Below are 18,453 nucleotides of genomic sequence, written 5' to 3' on the forward strand. Positions count from 1 at the left end.
TAAATTGACCGTATGCCTTTGTGGAATGTGATTTACCCCTGCGTTTTCAGATGTTTGAAAAGCATGTTCATTGGGGTTTTGTGTAGCTTTGCTGAAGCCCAGAGCCAAGAACGGTGGGTGAGCTTGTCCTGTCTGTGCAGGGGAGCAAAGGAGACCTTGGGCCTGTTGGTGCGCCTGGGAAGACTGGCATGGCTGGACCTCCTGGGCCAATTGGACCCCCAGGACCCCCGGGACCCCCGGGACCACCAGGACCAGGATTTGCTGCTGGATTCGTGAGTCAATGTGGGCCCCCAGAAAGCCTGGCTATACCCCACAGCTGCCTCCCCTCCTAAGCAGGGCCCAACTCCTCTCACCATGTGGGTGTTGATGGAGGTTTCTGTCCCTCCTGGTCCCACAGCCACTTTGCCCCAAATAAACACACGGATGCTATTTGAATTACAAAACTGTTGGCCAATGGCTAGGGCTTCATATTGACTAGCTTGTATTGCCCCAAGGCTGTGGTTTACCCATAATCCAGCATGTTACTCCTTGGGCAGCATGACATCTCTTTGCGGCTCCTCTCTGCCTTCCTCTCCCCAGCCTTCTAGTCCAGTAGCTCCGCCTATCCCTCCTGCCTAGCTACTGGCCAGTGTTTTATTTATCAACCAATAAGAAATACAGAAAGACATCCCCCATCACTGTGGGTTTCTCCTGTTCCCATCTTGGATGGGTTAGCTCAGTGCTGGATTGGCCTCAGTGTTCTCAAAGCACAAGGGTTTATGCTCAGATGTCCCAGTGTCTGTCCCTTGCTATCCCTAGCCCCTCCACTATTAGCAGCTGAAAACCTGCTATGTAACCCGGGTACAGCTTCCCTTGCACACACTTGGGCCAAAGCCCTGTGACCTACCCCCCACGGTTCGATTACCGCCACCACCAACCCCTGCCTCAACACACACACACACACACACACACACACACACACACACACACACACACACACACACACACGACCCAAGCTCTGCTGTCAGTCATCCACTTTCCTTTCCCCCACCTCCAATTTCCTGGCCTCAGGGAAGTCTCCGTCTTAATAAAGATTCTTCTATGTTCCTTTAGGATGATATGGAAGGCTCTGGAATACCCTTCTGGTCAACAGCCCGAAGCTCCGATGGGCTGCAGGTATTGCCCATGAGCTGGGATCAGAGGAGGGTCCCGGGTTAGTGCTATCCTTGGGACAGCCTCATATAGGACAAGGAGCTGCCAGCAGTGTGGGGATGTGAGCCATTGTACCCTCCACCCCAGAACGACCTGATCACAAACTGTCTGGGGAGAGGGGAGTTCAGGGATGGGGTGGTGGTGGGGTGACAGGTAGATAAGCCCTTCCCTATCTGATTCCTTCCTTGGCTGCAATTTGAAGGAGTGACAGATATATTTGGCCAGAGTAGACTGGAGTTAATGGGGTATTTAGGGGAGTCCCCCACGTTTCTCTGTTGACCTGTGTGTATTTTGGATTATGTCAGCAAAGGACTGAAGTCCCAAAGTCCCCAAATGGCAGGCCTATTATGGCACTTGTGTGCAGGATTGCACAAACTCTATGGCCTTGCCCAGGGTCCCACTTTTCCTTAAGGGTACTGCCCTTCTCTGAGGAGTAGCAATATGTCGAAGTCTTGGCCCTGGAGGACACCAGGCTGACCTCTAGTCTCTGGGGCTACCACTGGCAGATGCTACCACGACAGTAGTCTTGTTATTGTTGTTGCTATTCTTTGAGGTTTTTTTTCAGTATATAGTTTTATTTTAAAGCAATTTCAAATGTAGACAGGTTATAAGGACAACAGAAAGAAATCCCCTATAGATAGCTTTTACAATAGATGGCTCTTCTCAGAGCTTGTGTCGGACCAGGCTCATGCCACGGTTTTTGTTGTTACTGGAGCCATGAGGTTTGGAAAGGACTAATCAACAGGGGAAGAAGCAGATCCAGGTCACCAACACTTGTTTCCTTTATTCCGACAGGGACCTCCAGGGTTGCCAGGACTCAAGGTGAGTGAGAGAGGCCTTCCTTGGAGACCTGCCTAGCAAGATAATACATTGTGAGTTCAGCATGGAAGTTTGCAAAACTCAGCAGGCAGCTTCATGGAAAAATAGCCACATGGCCCTTCCCATGCACCGAGCATTAGTGGGGTCATGGCCTATCTTTCCAAAGCCCCAGGAATTAGGATTCCTGGCTTCACACATCTGAAGCATGCTAATGTTTTGAGGAGGAGCCCAGAACCCCTCTATGGTTCTCAGCTTCAGGGACCAGTTGGGTAGTGTCCCCTAGAGGACCTAAGAGTTTTGTTCTTGGCTTTGTCCTTGGGAACACCAGTCCATAGACTCAGCCCCAGGGCCACCCACCTTCCCTTAGGCTTGAGTCAGGCTCTCCAGGGTGGGGGCAAGGGTGGAGAACAACAGAATAGTCCCCACCAGGGTATCCTGACTTTCTAACTGGCCTCTGCTGTTGCCCTACTTCTTCTAGAATGTTTTTCTGTGACTTACAAAACACTGGATGGACCATTTCAAAGGACTGGATTTTCAGATGGGCCTGTATTGAATTTTTTTAAAGACAGGGGCTCTCTGTGTAGCCCTGGCTATCCTGAAGCTCAACTCACTCTGTAGACCAGGCTGGCCTTGAACTCAGAGATCCACCTGCCTTTTGCCTCCCAAGTGCAGGGATTAAAGGTGGACTTTTTTTTTTATGTTAGAAGTCATTTCAGAGGACTTGTTTCTTATAGTGGAGATGGTGGGACCTGCTACCAGTTTCTATAGTATCCAGAATGATCCAATCCCCATGATACTAGGATATACTTCAAACCTTCCACCAGTGTGGGACCCTGGGATCCTTGGGAGGGCCAGGACATACTGGGTGATTAACAGAGGGGCATGTAGCTTGGTTTGGGGGTGAACCAGCTGATACCCCAAGCTCATAGAACCCTTTGTCCACATAGGGAGATCCTGGAGTGACAGGGCCACCTGGAGCCAAGGTAGGTACTTGACCCAAGGTCGGGGATGGAGAGGGGCCTCTATGGACCAGAACACATGGCCCACAAACCTCATAGACAAGGGTATGTCAGGAACATCTTAGAGGCAGCCTAAGAATAGAAGACATGGAGTGAGACCCCTGTGCAGTCCTGGCCTCATTCTTCCTCTGCTTCATTGTTCCTCATACTTTTGTTTACTTAGAATTTAACATGCCTGATTCAGAGAAAACTACCCAGGTCAAGCCCCTGCCTCAGGGCACACCCCCATACACAGGCACCAGTTGGGGGTAACAAGCTTCCTCCCCTATCCACCTCCTCTTCCCTGCCACCAGTCTCCCTTGTCTTCATCTTCCTCACCCCACAGCGAGATCTGTGTATCCAAGCCGGCAGAAACCTAGGCTACGGGCACGCCCATAGTTGCTGCGGCCTCCTTTCCAAGAGTCCCTGCTGCCTGCCTGGCTGCAGGGCTGACTCTGGCCCTTCCATTTATCTGTCCCAGGGAGAAGTCGGAGCAGATGGAGTCCAGGGCATCCCTGGCCTCCCAGGAAGAGCAGGTGCAGCTGGGTCCCCGGTGAGTGAGAGGGGAAAGCATAAAAGAAGCCCCCAGGAAGAGAACTGGCATCCAAGGTGGCCTTAGAGTATCCTGGAATCTGTGTCCCCCACCTGCTATGTCTGCCCTGTGGAGCCAAATGCAAGTCTGGTCGGGGTTTTGGGTGCCTGTATCTATTCTCCAAGGTTCTAGGAAAACACAGAATCCCCGTCTGCCTTGGAAGTCAGGCCCAAGTAGGCCGGTCCCTGAAGGGACTCTGGTTCTGTCTACAATGACCCATTTCCTCTGTCTCTGCAGGGGCCAAAAGGAGAGAAAGGGAACCAGGGAGAAAAGGTGAGTGTCTGTTGCCATAGGTACACAGTGGACAAAGAGTTGAGCTTCCTAGATCTCAGAGTGAGGAATGCCATCATGCCCCAGCCTCAGGCTTAAACTACCTGGCCACCCATGTGACCTCACAGAGTTGAACAGAGACCTTTAAGTCAGCAGGGGTAGCCCTTAACTACTGTCTACAAACCTAGTACCTGGGCTATGGGTAGGCTCTGGGGTCCTGGCCAGAGGAACCAGCATGGTTACCTCTCTGCCATTGTCTTCCAGGGAAACCCAGGAAAAGATGGAGTGGGGCTGCCAGGCCTCCCTGGCCCCCCAGGACCTCCAGGGCCCGTGCTCTATGTGTCCAATGAAGATGTAAGTATACTGTGGAGTGGGCCGGGGCTCATCCCTCTGTCTAGGAATTGCCCATAGTTGATCTCACTGCCTCATCAGAATGGCATGAGGAGCCCTGGCTTCTCAAGAAAAGGCCATGTTAGCTACCAGCTCTCTCCTTGCCAAAGCTTCTAGGCCTTCTTGGTGGTAAAAGCTACCATTGCCCTTTTGTGGTGCCTGCAGCAACATTTTCAAGTGGCCTAGCCCCACAGTAAATGGGTCCCTCATGGCTCCACAACACAACCCAGGGGCCAAGCTGCTAATTGAGCTCACTTCTCTGCATCAAGAAACCCAAGTTTCTGCGTGTCAGATTCAGGGGCCATGGGAGCTGAGAACGGAGGGAGAGGCTGCCCTAGACAGAGCTAGAGCATGGCTAGGGTGGCAGCTGGGCTCAAATCCCTTCTGGAGTCTAGGTACCCTCAGATGGGGACAGTATAGTCCTGGGAGCAAGGCAGTGAGTGGTCACAAGAGTGCCTGGCTCAGGTCTCCTGCTTCCAGGAGTGGACAGACACCATGGAATTGATTGAAGGAAAAAAAAAAAGATGGCATTTGTGTGAGGCCTAGGGGAAGGCAGGGGCAAGGGCTCTGAGATTGGGGTAGATCCAAAAGCCACAGCTGGTCATCTTCATTCAGGGGACACTGGTATGACAGTGAAGCATAGGAAAAGCCCCCAGCAGGGGGGGATGCTCCCACACAATGAACAGGAACATATGCAGCAGGCTGAGTGTGTAACAGGGCTGCAGGGTGATGCCAGCTGAGTGTGTAACAGGGCTGCAGGGTGATGCCAGCTGAGTATGTAACAGGGCTGTAGGGTGACACCAGCTGGGTGTGTAACAGGACTGTAGAGTGACGCCAGCCGGGTGTGTAACAGGGCTGCAGGGTGACACCAGCTGGGTATGTAACAGGGCTGCAGGGTGACGCCAGCTGGGTGTATAACAGGGCTGCAGAGAGACACCAGCTGGGTGTGTAACAGGGCTGTAGGGTGACGCCAGCTGGGTATGTAACAGGGCTGCAGGGTGATGCCAGCTGGGTGTATAACAGGGCTGCAAAGTGACACCAGCTGGGTGTGTAACAGGGCTGTAGAGTGATGCCAGCCCTGGCTGCTCCACAATGGGAGAGTCTTTCTTAGGAAGGGGGACTCACCAGGAAATGGGTCAGTTGTCACCTGGGCACCTGCAGAGAGAACCCAGGCATACTGCCAAAAACACAGTGGTCTTCTAAAGTCCACTTTGGACGTGCTTTTGTGTGCTTGTGGCTAATGTGATACCAGGTGACTTTCAACTCAAACACATCTTTCTTTTCTTTTCCTCTAATTTTTTTATTTCCCAATGGCCTGGGGACAGAGAGCAGTAGTGAGCACGCCAGGACCTGAGGTAAGTGCCATCTTGCTTCCACGAAGGACCCAGGGGAGCTGGGTTAGACCACTTGTGAGAGCAGTGTATCCTCAGAACTCATGGCCCCCTTCTTTCCACAGGGCAAGCCAGGGTATGCAGGCTTCCCTGTAAGTAGCTTGTTGTCACAGATGAATGCTTGCCCGACAGTGCCCTGGCACTGGGGGTGGGCGTGGGCTGTGCTCTTGGTACACACAGGACAGTAGTGTGGGCTCTGGTGGGGACAGTCACTGTCCTTGAGGACATGATGCTATCAGGAAGATAATGGGAGCTGGAGGGTATAACGCGGTACCCTTGCTATCTATAATTGTTCAGGACCTGAAGGGCTGGCATAAGACCAGGGAGCAACCACCAGGCACAGGATATGGTGGATATGGGGACTAAGGAACATTAGGTTAGAGACCCTCATTGCTATCTGGTCTTTGCTGTAGGGACCTGCTGGGCCGAAGGGTGACCTGGGTTCTAAAGGCGAGCAGGGTCTTCCAGGGCCCAAGGTAAGGGGCTGGGGTACCATCTGTTCCTTTTGTAGTAACCACAGACCTGCTCCAGATCCTATCTTTCCAGGTGATGGCTCCTGTGGCAGGCTGGGCCCTTAGGATACTTGGATGCTGTCTCTATTACCCTAACTCAGAGGGGTCTGGCCATAACCTCCCCATGGCAGGCCAGGACCCCCTTCCTCTGTTTCTGTTTTGGAGCATATCTGAGGCCTATGACTGATCCCTGATCCGTCCTTCCTGTCCTGCCATTTCAGGGTGAGAAGGGAGAGCCAGGTGCTATCTTTGGCCCTGATGGCAGAGCCTTGGGCCACGCCCAGAAAGGAGCCAAGGTGAGAATGAGGTTGGGTTCTCTGACATTGTGAAGACAGCATGGGTGGGGGCGTCCTGACAGAGAGGCAGGATCAGGACACACTCAAACCTCTCCTGAATAGGGTTCCCCAGGCCTCCCATAGCCTGCTTCTGTTCCCCTCCTTTTGCTTCTTGCAACTATCCTGGGTATGTCCTCATGGCCCCCAAACCTGCCAATGGCTTGTATTATCCCTTGGCTGCTGTTGGCTGAGCTCACCTATAGGAAGGTTAGTGATATAAGCCATGGCCCAGTGTGCTCACTCTTCTGCCTGGCTGTTGCCTATGGGCGATGAAGGGGCCCAAGCCTTGCTGGGACCACCCCATGTGCAGGTATCTGTGTAACTGAGGTATCTAGATCTCCTCCTTCCTATGTCCTGAGCCTGCAGGAACCTGAGCCCAAGCCTGTGCTCAGCCGGCAAGGAGTTGTTCTTCAGACTATGTTTTGGGCTTCTACCCCAGTGGGCCTTCCAAGGAGGTGCCAGGGGAAGGGCCTTGGAAACTCTTGGTGACTATCAGGAATGGATTCTCGCTGGCCTGCAGTGTTGTTAGGGAGTGAGCTAACGATTCCCCAGGCCCAGAGAACCCTCTGCTCGCAGAGGCTCTATAGCTGAGTGAGACTGGCTGACCCTAGCTACACACTGTGTAAGTTGGATCCCACAGACTCGGGGCGCATCCATCTTATCTCAACCCAGACCTGGTCCCTAATGCTGGTGTCCATCCTGTCCTGTCCTGGCTAGCAACCTTGGTTGCCAGCCTAGCACATCCAGATGGGTACAAGGACTCCAGGGGGCAGGCGGTGGGTGGGTGGGGTTAGCCATAGCTCCCTGACATACCACTGATTCTCTGTCCAGGGAGAACCAGGCTTCCGAGGACCCCCGGTGAGTAATGTCCTTGTCTGTTACACTGAGCTCATGGCCCAGGATTTGTATCAACTGCCACATTGAAAACATGGGGTGGGGGTTGGTTGCTCCAGATGACAACAGGCAGTTCCTCAAAGATGGCAGCCCTGGTCCTTTCCTGGGATGGCCCCTCCCTCTTCACTAGGAGGCCTCACCCACCCTCCAACAAATCATTCTCTTTGTAGGGTCCTTATGGGCGACCTGGGCACAAGGGTGAAATCGGCTTCCCTGGACGGCCGGTGAGGATTTGGACATAGTGGGTGGAAAGCACCTGGGGCCTGCAGAGGGCTGGGCTTTGGAGAAAATGGCCAGCTGCCCCTCATTTCCTTCTCCTGGGTACAGCAATCATATCTGCGTGGCCAATGTCTTAATACTTATCTGGGCTACGAGTACACCTCATATGACACCCCATAGAAGGCCCTGAGCCAAAGGAGGCTCTGACCTAGGTCCTTCTAGCCAGTCTCCTGCTTCCTCTAGCTTCTGGGCAGGAGTGTGAAGGCTTGACTCTGGGAAGGATGGGGCTATGCACAACCTGCCCAGTGCCCAACAAGCCCTGCCGCTCTCTTCTGTCCAGGGTCGTCCCGGAACAAATGGATTAAAGGGAGAGAAAGGGGAGCCTGGAGATGCCAGCCTTGGGTTTAGCATGAGGGTAAGTGTCCTTCCTATAATGGCGAATGCATGGCTTGGAACACCAGGGAACAAGAATGGCTAGGTCAGGGCCCCTCGGGTCATTCAGCAGGCTGTTTCAGACGGCTGACGATGGAATTAGACATGTTGGTCCTGACAGGTACGCCTGCATACATGCTCAATGTATATGTGAGCACCCTCGCAACTACACATGCACAAACATATCTGCATGTTTCTACACCCAGGAGAGAGAGCCACAGAGCCTCAGGGCATACTTTCTCTGGAGCCACCAACACAGCTTTGTGACTTTTAAAACAGCTGCTGCCTTAGGGACTTATTGAGGATTTTTGTCTCATGGCATCTCTTGCCTTTCCACTGGGGACAGCCACTCAGAGACTCGGGGACTCTCCCCCCAGGATGACTGTGACTCCTGCCTCTCACCTACCTTGCCGAGAGCAGAGGTGGGCATGGAAATCCAGATATAAGTACTTCAGAGAGTTCCCACTCATGATGGTCATTGCTGCTGCTGGGTTCTTGCCGGCCGCCTCCCCGTGCATTAACGCCAACTAACACCATGCAAAATCCAGAGCAAACAGCAGAGCTCGCAGAGCAGCAGGCCAGTCACATCCATCCCATTGGGAAAGACTGGCTCTTGGATTTCATCCTCAGAGATGATTTTTAAAATTATGTTAAATACTGTTTTCCTTGCGGGGAGTGTATCCCTTAATCTGAGGTGCCAGCAAATACACAGATGCTCATAGCCCTCCCCTCACCCCCTGGAGCTATCTTGGGGAAGGAAGGCCATGTAGGGTGCCATCTATTCCTTACCTGGGTCCTCGAGAGGCCCTTCACAGAGGCAGTGTCTCTGGGGGTTTCTTTCCGACCTGGTCCTGCTGCTGCTTTTGCCCCAAATAAGCACACAGAGACATATTAATTATTAAACTGTTGGCAGATGGCTAGGGCTTCTATTGGCTAGCTCTGTCTTAATTATTATGTCCATAACTACTTAATTATGTCCATAACTACTAATCTATATGTTTCTACATGGCCTTATCTTACCAGAGAATGCCTGACGCATCCTATCCTCCTGGTCTCTACATGGTATCCCTTGCCGTCTCTCTCTGTCTACTTTTTCAGAATTCATCTCCTAGTCCCGTCTACCCTCCTGCCTCTACTGGCCAAACAGTGTTTTATTCCACAACCAATAAGAGAAGCATATATACAGAAGGGCATCCCCATCAGAGGCAGTATATGGTTGTCAGAGCTTGGGCCAGGCCGTCCCTTTCTTTGAATACATGAAAATTCAGCTTCCTTTATTCAAGTCAAAGCCTTGAATGACCAAGCCTGTGAGATTGACTAACCAGAGCTTTCTGTCCCTCCACAGGGACTGCCTGGCCCCCCTGGGCCTCCGGGCCCCCCAGGTCCTCCCGGGATGCCCATCTATGACAGCAATGTAAGTGGCCAGAGTCTCACTTTGTGGAGGTTTCTCTCCCATCAACGACCCTGGAATCCTCTCTGGGTATCTCTGGGATGGGTCTGTCGGGTAGGCTGCACCTGGGGGCAGTGGATAAACAGTGAGTCCACACAGGAGTAACTCTGTGGCTTGGCGACATCTCAAACTGGAATGACTTGGGTGCTTAACCCAGGTGCTGGGGACACCCCAATTTCACCAGACTTAGCAAGGGGGGTGACCTATGAGGGCAGGGAAGTCACTGTGACTAGGACACTTGACATAGACCCTGTTCCCCTTCAGTGCTCCTATGGAAAGAGTTCTGGTTTGGCTCTGGAGAGGGGCCCTGGGACTTCTTGCCTTGAGGAACCTGGTAGTTTTCCTTTCTAGAACATTGTCCCTCAGCATACCCCACCCCCATCCCGCTTGTTCTTTGTAGGCATTTGTGGAGTCTGGCCGACCTGGACTACCAGGACAGCAAGGTGAGGGCTCTGGGGCTGCATGCAGAAGTCTGGGGCTCTGGTAGGAAGATTAGGAGAAATGGAGTTGTAGGACTTGACTCAGTTGTAGGACTTGACTCTGTGCTAAGTCTGGCTATCTTGTTCCTGAGTCATGTCCTCAACTTTACCCTACTCCTAATATCACACCCATATGGCATGGCTGTCCAGGGAGTCTAACTAAGGGATCTGGTACTGGGGATGACTACCCAGTATTTCTCAGTGGGTGCAGGAACAGCCCCACCCATCTATCAGTAGGGACATAGAGTAGTGCCAGTATCCCCAGCCACCACATTTGATCCTCATGAGCTGACTGTCCCTGTGTCATGTCATGCCCCCCCCCCCCCGCCCCGCCCCAAATCCATTGGTAGCCTTTTTGCTCTAGACCCATCCTGTGCACACAATAGCCAGGATTGGTGACATTAGTGGGAGGGGACTTGACCAGGCTTTCCCTGATAGCCTTGGGGTTTCTTCCCCCAGGTGTGCAGGGGCCTTCAGGACCGAAGGGTGATAAAGGAGAGGTGGGCCCACCTGGGCCTCCAGGTGAGCATGCTTGGCACCGTCCAGGCCGAGGGCCACTGGGTACAGTCAGTGGGAGCACTAGAGTCTTGGGGTGCGGGGCACCCACTATGCCATGGTTACTGCCCAGCCCTCTGGAGGGGCAAAGTGAGATGGAGGGGGACCAGCTGGGAAGAGAGCTGGGACCACTCCCTTAAATCACAAAAGCATTAGTATTCATTTGCTAGTGGGATCCTGCTCAATACCAGCCCCAGATTCTGCCCTCCAACAGCACTCAGAGTGTTTGTCATGATAAAGAAGATACAGGCACTGGAACCAAGACCCTACCAGACATGGAGAGGGAAGACCAGATACCCAGGTCTTCTAGAAAGTGGTTACCAGGCTGGGACCAAGATTTAGAGTGTACTGTGCCCCAAAGCTATAAGGAAAAAGAATTATCTCAGAGAGCAGAGGGCTGTCTGGGTAAATCCTGGGAGACAAGAGTTCAGAGAGCTAGGGGCTACAGTTCCCCCCTCCCCCACACTCACACACCAGGACAGCAAGGGTGATCCAGGAGAGGCCATCTCAGCACCTCGCCAGTGGGAGCACAGAAAGAGAGAAGGTCCACAGAGGGAGGACAGACACAGCGATGCTCTAACATTCTTGTCACTGGAGAACCAAAAAGAAACAGCTGTTGAGGGCAAAATGACCCCGAGTTTCCAAAGCCAAAAAAAAAAAAAGATTTGCTGTGCTTCCCATAGTCAAAGGATGCACAAGAAAAAGACCCTGTGTGCTTCAGAACATCAGAAGGCGGCTCATGCTACAGAATCCCACGGCCGGGAGTATGACTGCACAAGAGGGAGCAAGCAGCCTGATTTTCGGGCTCTCCCAAGACTCCTGGGAGAGACAGAATTGGTACCCAGAAAGGGGGAGGTGGGCAACAGCTGAGCAGCACAGCAGGAAGAGTACAGGCTGCATGGCCGCAGGCCCAGACTCTCTGGAGCACAGTCTCTCTGATGTTAGCTGAGGTCAAGGGTGCAGATGAACTTGAAAGAAAGCCAGGAACAGAAGAATGCACAGCTAGATGCCCTATGCACAAACAAATGACTCACAAAAATACACAGCAAAGCTTGATGCAAATGACAACGAAGAGGGAGAAGGAGCAGAGCAGGGACATGTAGGAAACAGTGGACAAAGTTGATTTGAACCCAGGTTTCAGCAGCCGATCGTGGGTGCTTCTGTTGGCAGTCAGGATGGGAGTGGACTGGCTGCCCAGAGAGACACAGGGAGACCCTTCCCTTAGGACGAGGGCAAGCTAGAGGACCAGGATGGAGGGAATTGTCCCAGGAGAAGGAGGTTAGCAATGGCCAGCAAAGTGCATGCGTGCGTGAGTGAGTGTGTGTGTGTGTGTGTGTGTGTGTGTGTGTGTGTGTGTGTGTGTGTCTGTGTCTGTGACCAAGTGGATCTTAGGAAACATGGGCTGGAATTAAAAAGCACTCATCTTGATCCAAGCCTATCTGCCAGAACAATCCAGTAACTGAACTCATGTGCCTACAATAACAGAACTTCGGGATAGAGAAGAAAACTGACAAGTCAGGGAAATATGCCATCATTGGAAACATTTAACCTGGAGACGGAAGGGCTCAGCAGCCCCAAATGATCGTCTACATCATCTCTGGTCACATGCCAGCCACCGGGACTAGTCCCTGCAGGCAGAAGTGTGTTCTGCAGGTTTAGGGGATGGCGGTCTTGTGAAATGTGGTAGAAGCCCATGGTGAGTGGGTACCTGCATTGGAGGACTGCCCCAGCAGCAGCACTGGTCCAGGCAGCTAGAATGTCAAAGGAGAAGCAAAAGACCCTGAGGCAGCCTATGATGATGATGCTGGAAAAGCATCTCTCAGACGCCTGAATAGCTGGGTCCTATGAGTCCCCAATGGACTGGGTCAGAGAGACCCCTTGCTCATAGGTCATGGGGTCCCACAGACCTTGGCTTGGCTCTACAGAGGTCCAGAAGCTGGAGCCGTCACCTCCAGCCCCAGGTGACACACCTGTAAGATTTCTGGGCTAGGGGTGGTAGGCATGGAATCACTGTTCTTGACCATCTCATGTAGTAGCAAAGGGCCTCCAAGAGGGAGTGATTCCACAAGGCAGGGTCTTCCAGGAGGACAGAAACAGCAAAAACTGACCCAAGGTTGCTATCCCTGAAAAAATGGGTTAACCCCTTTGTTCACAAAATTACAGCCTTAAATGGAGTCTTTCTGTGCCTCCGGCCCAAGGTTCTAGAAAGCAAGTGTCACATTTGATGAAAACAGGAAGGCATTTTGGGAACAGAAATAAAAGAAGTTATGTCTTATTTATGTATAACAGAGATCAAGAAAAAAAATCTAAAGATCAAGTTAATTCTTTGAAGATGCCAAAATGTCTCCTTGAGATTGTAAACTGAGACAACAGGAAATGGCTCAGAGGAGAGGCCCTGGGAGAGGGAACAGGACCAGGCTTCTTGAAGCAAGGGGTCTAGAGGAAGAAGAAGCCAGATTACACAGATATCATGGCTTCAGTGCGCACCACCCATGAGGATCTGTAGGGCAACTGTCAGAATGTGTGAGTGCATCTCTCCAGGCCACTGGGTAGACAGCCATCAGAAAAGCCAATGGCCAGTCATAAACATTTACAATTTAAGAAAATGTGTGGTCCTTACCCTAATTGATGGAGGTGGGTGGGGTGGGGGAGGGGAGAAGAAACTGTATAGTCTACGCTGTCATCTCAGTACACTCTCAACCTGCCTTCTTACCCTGTAGGGCAGTTCCCCCTCGACTTCTTCCACCTGGGAGCAGAAATGAAGGTGGGTGAGATTGTTGAGGGAAAGAAATGTCCTTATGGGGTGGGTGACTGGTGTCTAGGCAGGTGTCTTTGTCCCTAGTGACAGAGTCTAGTGACATTCAGCCAAGCCACTTTTCTTCTGCCTCCATGAGGAGCACTGGCCCTGTGGATACTCATTGCCCCAGGCCAGTGGGGTTGGGGTGGATACAGCAGATGGTGGGAGCCTAGCTGGGTCTGGAACAGCAAGCACTGGGGATCAAGGAGGTGCCCATGACTCGTGGGGTCAGTGCCATCCTGTTATCCCCACCTGGCTCAGATAACCATTTCCACCTGTAGGGTGACAAGGGAGAGCGAGGGGACACTGGACAGAAAGGAGAGAGGGGAGAACCTGGGGCTGCTGGAGGTGGATTCTTCAGCTCAAGTGTACCTGGACCACCTGGCCCCCCTGGCTACCCTGGGATTCCGGTAAGCCTGACCCCAGGCCTCCTGCAGGTGTCCACACACCGTGGGCAAAGTCAAGGGACACATCCTGCCTGGCTGGGTACCCTGACTCACCAAATCCCACAGTCTCATCTGCCCAAGACCCCATATTTATTGGCTTCCCCAGGCATGAGGCTGGGTGGGCACATGGACCAGGGTGGGCTCATTTGTGCCTCATGGCCGCTTTCCTGCTGCTACCCATCTGCCGCTATCCCTGGCTTTGAGCAGGACCGAGCAGACCCCAGCGGTGTACCATCACAGCTGTCATGAGGACTTGAGGGAACAGGGACACTGGGAGGCCTTGAGGCTTCTCCTTTGTACTGGATTGCATCCCCAGCAAAAGGGGTCCTGTGGTAGGCAGTGCTATACCCATCTCAAAAGCTACTTCCACCTCTGAGGCTATGCGCAGATGCAGTCCCAGCCTAGGGCATGCAGGGTACCATGGAAGGTTTCTTTGTTGTTCCTAGGGTCCGAAGGGAGAGAGCATCCGGGGCCCACCTGGCCCTCCTGGCCCTCAGGGACCCCCTGGCATTGGCTATGAGGGGCGTCAGGGCCCCCCAGGACCTCCAGGACCTCCAGGACCTCCTTCCTTCCCTGGCCCTCACAGGCAGAGTAAGTTATGTGGAGAATGGGGAGTGGGCCTGGGGTCCCTGAGGGCTACCCATGTGGCCAAGAGTTTCCAGCTTGATATCTCTTTCATAGCTGTCAGTGTTCCTGGTCCTCCGGGTCCCCCTGGCCCCCCAGGTCCCCCAGGAGCCATGGGTGCCTCTGCTGGGGTAAGTGTCCAGTTGGCCAAGGTCTGAGATCTGGAGTAGGGTTGGGGAGGCAGGTGGCATGTCAGGAAGTCCTTACCATCAGTGTCTACGGGACCATAGGATCTCCAAGGTACCCACTTCTACAACCTCCACTCCTCCTCCTTGGCGACAGCCTGACAAAGAAGGATGCCTACCCAGGGTCACCCTCTGGCCTCTCAAATCCTGGGAGCTCTGGGTACTCTTGGCAGTAGGTCCCATACTGGACTTGCATTGGGGTTCTAGCAGGTGAGGATCTGGGCCACATACCAGACCATGCTGGACAAGGTGCGTGAGGTGCCTGAGGGCTGGCTTATCTTCGTGGCTGAGAGGGAAGAGCTCTACGTACGTGTTAGAAATGGCTTCCGGAAGGTGCTGGTGAGTTCTCAGGGACCCTCCCTCCAACACCCACAACAAGGATGGAAGGATTTTTTTTTTTTTTTTGAACTTTAAAGAATGGTGCATGAGTTCCTCTGCACTTTCAGGGTTAGCAATAAATGAATGTTGATTAATTACTTTTATTGTTGCTGAGACCAAATCCCTAAGGAGAAGTACCTTAAGGAGGACAGGTTACTTAGGCTCATGGTTTGAGGTACGGTCCACGGCAGTGACGAAGGCACAGTGGCAAGGATGTCAGGTCACATGGCTTCTGTAGTCAGGGAGCAGCAAGCAGAGAGGAAGTGGGTCTATGTCCTCCCGTGAGTCTCCACCTCCTAAAGGTTCCACAGTCTTCCCAAACAGCACTGCCAACTGGGGACCAAATGTTCAACATAACCCCAGGTTGGGGGCAGGGCGAGTTCACAGCAGCATAACATGAGGTAGGGTCCTAACTCTAGACCCCAGGTGGCTCATGGCCGGGGTTCTAAAACCGTCCTCTAAGGGAGGTGTAATAGGATAAAGCATCGGGGCTCATCTTGGCATGATGGCCTCGATGTGCACGGAGACTACATATGCTTTGGATCCCAGCATTGTGCTATATAAACACCACTGCGGGCCTGGCCATATGGCTCAGTGGGTACAGACACGTGCCACACGAGCCTGTCAACCTGGGTTTGATTTCAGAACCCACAAAAGGTGGAAGGAGGGAACCAGTTCTGCAAAGCGGTCCTTTGACTGGCACACATACACCATGGCACGGGCACATATCAGTTATGCATACACACACACACACACACACACACACACACACACACACCAATAAATACCACTGTGATGAGCATCCTTGGTACTGGTAGGATGCCCCAAGATGCATGATGGCTGCTGGATACCACCTCTTGGGCTCTGGGTCTATGGGCCTGGCCTACAATGCCTTCCCGACAACCAGCCCTTTTGTCTGGCCAGGGAAAATTCTTTGGTGTTAGCAATAGGTCTAACCAGTGCTCACTGTTCACTTAGTGTCCAAGAGTGAGGTATAGTCACCTCCCTCTTTCTGCAGGCCTCTTCTAGGGGGAGGGGCTGTGGGAAGACGGTGGCAGATAGGGGCTCTGGCCCTGAAGCATGCTGCTGTAACCCCTGCTGTTTGTTATCTTCCAGCTGGAGGCCCGGACAGCACTCCCACATGGGACGGTAAGGAATATTTGCCCTCTGTACAGCTGTTAGAAGTTAGCATGGGGACAGAGCCCAGGAAGGCCACATTGTTCCTTGAAGTCTGGGGACCAAGTATGTGTGGCTGGAGGTTGGTGACGGGATCTGTGCAATCCTGAGAATGGTCTGCAGTAGCTCTGTTTTTGTCTTGGAGTGAGAGTGTTTATTAAGTACACAACCAACTGAAGTGAAAGAATTATTAACAGATAGGTAGATAAATAAAGCATTATCAAATTGGATGCTTAAGACATTTAGTAGAAATTGATGACTGGGGTGTGTGCGGGGTGGAGGTTGCTTTAAGGCAGCCAGCTGGAGTTCCTAAGAGAGTTCTGGGGAAAAGACGTCACTAAACTGGACACTCACACTATCTAGCAGAAACTGACTGGGGAAGTCAAGGCATCAGCTGGAGTTCCCCACTGAGCTTTCTCCCCATGGCTGAGCTTACACTGAGCTTCCCACAGCTGACTCTCAAGGCATGTTTATGCCATGGGACAAACAATGGTCATGGGTCACCTTCTAGCCATCCTCAAGGGCACTGTGTTTTACTCTTGGGCTGTTTTGCTGTTTTCTTCCCTCTACATCACAGTTAGAGGGGCCATCTCCAGACGGGGGACCTTGGAGGATACTTGGAGATAAACATGCTTGGGTGTGAAATGGGGGGAGGAGGCAACTCCACTTGTAGAGCGAGCCTCTCGGCAAGTTCAAACAACGCATGACGATCGACAAATATGATGTAGGGTCTTAGCCTGAGCAGCAGCCAGGAACCCTAAGGAGTCTGTGATGAGTGAGGACTGTCTTCCGAGCACAGGGAGGTTTAGGGGCCTGACCAGAGGGCAGTGCAACCCATTCAAGTATCTTGGGCTAGCTCATGCTTGCACCCATGGCTCAGGGTACAGCTCCCTTCTCACCACCTTGGGCCCAGCCCTGTGCTACCCAAGAGCACAGAATGGATAGGAAGGGAAGAGGCTACTCCAGGCACTGTGCGCTTCCATTCTCAGGGCAATGAGGTAGCAGCTCTGCAGCCCCCAGTGGTGCAGCTTCACGAGGGCAGCCCATACACCCGGCGGGAGCACTCCTATTCCACGGCTCGGCCCTGGCGGGCAGATGACATCCTGGCCAACCCACCACGGCTGCCAGACACACAGCCTTACCCCGGAGTTCCACACCACCACAGCTCCTATGCGTACCTGCCGCCAGCTCACCCCACAGGCTCACCTGCTCACACTCACCACGATTTCCAGCCAGTGGTGAGTGTCTGGGGTGGAGAGGCATGTGTTCATCCAGCCCCAGCCCTGGTAGGATGGAGGGAATCCCCCCAGAGCTGCCAGAGGGAATACTGTGAGCAGAGATCTATGGGTGGGCTTCTTCTGGCTGCTATGGGGCCACTCATCACTTAGGCCAGGGACTTGCTTCTCTCTGGTGGCTTAGTGGTTGTCAGTGAAATCAAAGACTTGGAGAAAGCAATGGACCATGCTTGTGCTATGCCTCTGCCCTAGAGGAGGCTGGGACAACCAGGGATGGGTAGCTGCTCCAGACCCAGCAGGCTGAACTGGCCTCAACTTCACTCACAGGAAGGGTATGAGGGGCTCTCTTAGGGAGCTTCTGGGACCACAGTGCCTCAGACAGCTTCTGATATCCTGGGCTAAAAGGGGCCAGAAGGTTGTTATTGCTATCTTATACATTCAGCCCTCAGTGGGCTCTGCCTGTGTGCACCGTGCAGCCTACAGGCTAGAAGGTCACATGCGACACTGCTTATGATATAATCCTACGTAAACTTTCCTGCAGCTCCACCTGGTGGCACTGAACAGCCCACTGTCAGGTGGCATGCGTGGCATCCGTGGGGCGGACTTCCAGTGCTTCCAGCAGGCCCGAGCCGTGGGGCTGGCTGGCACCTTCCGTGCCTTCTTGTCCTCTAGGCTGCAGGACCTCTACAGTATTGTGCGTCGTGCTGACCGTGGGGCTGTGCCCATTGTCAACCTGAAGGTGGGTAGAGCCTGTCCTGAGAGGTCAAAAGCATGTCCCCAGATGTACCCATGCCCTGGCCTTGGATGTGAATGCACAGCAGCGTCTCAAGATTTCCCCAGTGTCCCCTGCAAAGCTCCTCTTACCTCTGCACCTCCCAGGGTCCTGGTTCTTGTCCCATGGATGTTTCTAGTGGTTCCTATGTTGCTGACCACATAGTCAAAGTGGCCTGGAGCCATTTCTATGTGCCACCTAGCCTGGCCCCTCTGCCACAGGATCTGTCATGTGGCTTTATTACTGTGTCTTTGTGATAAAAAGAGCTGCGATTCTTGGTGTTCTTATAGCAGCATTTCCCAGAACCAATGAT

At 52.9% G+C, this 18,453-nt stretch overlaps 1 protein-coding gene across 5 annotated transcripts in view; it reads left to right on the top strand.

The window, feature by feature from the left end:
• Positions 1 to 18,453, top strand: part of Col18a1 (collagen type XVIII alpha 1 chain) — a 55,986-nt gene that overhangs the window by 35,224 nt on the left and 2,309 nt on the right. For 2 of the 5 annotated variants that reach the window (XM_027394275.2, XM_027394276.2), the window contains exons 15-39: positions 141 to 272; positions 1,093 to 1,155; positions 1,987 to 2,013; positions 2,958 to 2,993; positions 3,490 to 3,561; positions 3,838 to 3,873; positions 4,135 to 4,224; positions 5,586 to 5,615; positions 5,717 to 5,743; positions 6,065 to 6,127; positions 6,385 to 6,459; positions 7,330 to 7,356; positions 7,563 to 7,616; positions 7,952 to 8,026; positions 9,389 to 9,457; positions 9,894 to 9,936; positions 10,432 to 10,494; positions 13,248 to 13,291; positions 13,606 to 13,734; positions 14,217 to 14,361; positions 14,452 to 14,525; positions 14,787 to 14,918; positions 16,074 to 16,106; positions 17,123 to 17,371; positions 17,910 to 18,107. In XM_027394275.2, the coding sequence (XP_027250076.2) occupies positions 141 to 272; positions 1,093 to 1,155; positions 1,987 to 2,013; positions 2,958 to 2,993; positions 3,490 to 3,561; positions 3,838 to 3,873; positions 4,135 to 4,224; positions 5,586 to 5,615; positions 5,717 to 5,743; positions 6,065 to 6,127; positions 6,385 to 6,459; positions 7,330 to 7,356; positions 7,563 to 7,616; positions 7,952 to 8,026; positions 9,389 to 9,457; positions 9,894 to 9,936; positions 10,432 to 10,494; positions 13,248 to 13,291; positions 13,606 to 13,734; positions 14,217 to 14,361; positions 14,452 to 14,525; positions 14,787 to 14,918; positions 16,074 to 16,106; positions 17,123 to 17,371; positions 17,910 to 18,107 (1,986 nt within the window). Of the gene's footprint in view, positions 1 to 140; positions 273 to 1,092; positions 1,156 to 1,986; positions 2,014 to 2,957; positions 2,994 to 3,489; positions 3,562 to 3,837; positions 3,874 to 4,134; positions 4,225 to 5,585; positions 5,616 to 5,716; positions 5,744 to 6,064; positions 6,128 to 6,384; positions 6,460 to 7,329; positions 7,357 to 7,562; positions 7,617 to 7,951; positions 8,027 to 9,388; positions 9,458 to 9,893; positions 9,937 to 10,431; positions 10,495 to 12,816; positions 13,118 to 13,247; positions 13,292 to 13,605; positions 13,735 to 14,216; positions 14,362 to 14,451; positions 14,526 to 14,786; positions 14,919 to 16,073; positions 16,107 to 17,122; positions 17,372 to 17,909; positions 18,108 to 18,453 lie in introns of those variants that run through there. The other 3 variants (XM_035451822.1, XM_027394277.2, XM_035451823.1) reach the window with 2 other exon arrangements.

This window comes from Cricetulus griseus (genome assembly GCF_003668045.3).
Source record: "Cricetulus griseus strain 17A/GY chromosome 1 unlocalized genomic scaffold, alternate assembly CriGri-PICRH-1.0 chr1_0, whole genome shotgun sequence".
NCBI classification, from domain to species: domain Eukaryota; kingdom Metazoa; phylum Chordata; class Mammalia; order Rodentia; family Cricetidae; genus Cricetulus; species Cricetulus griseus.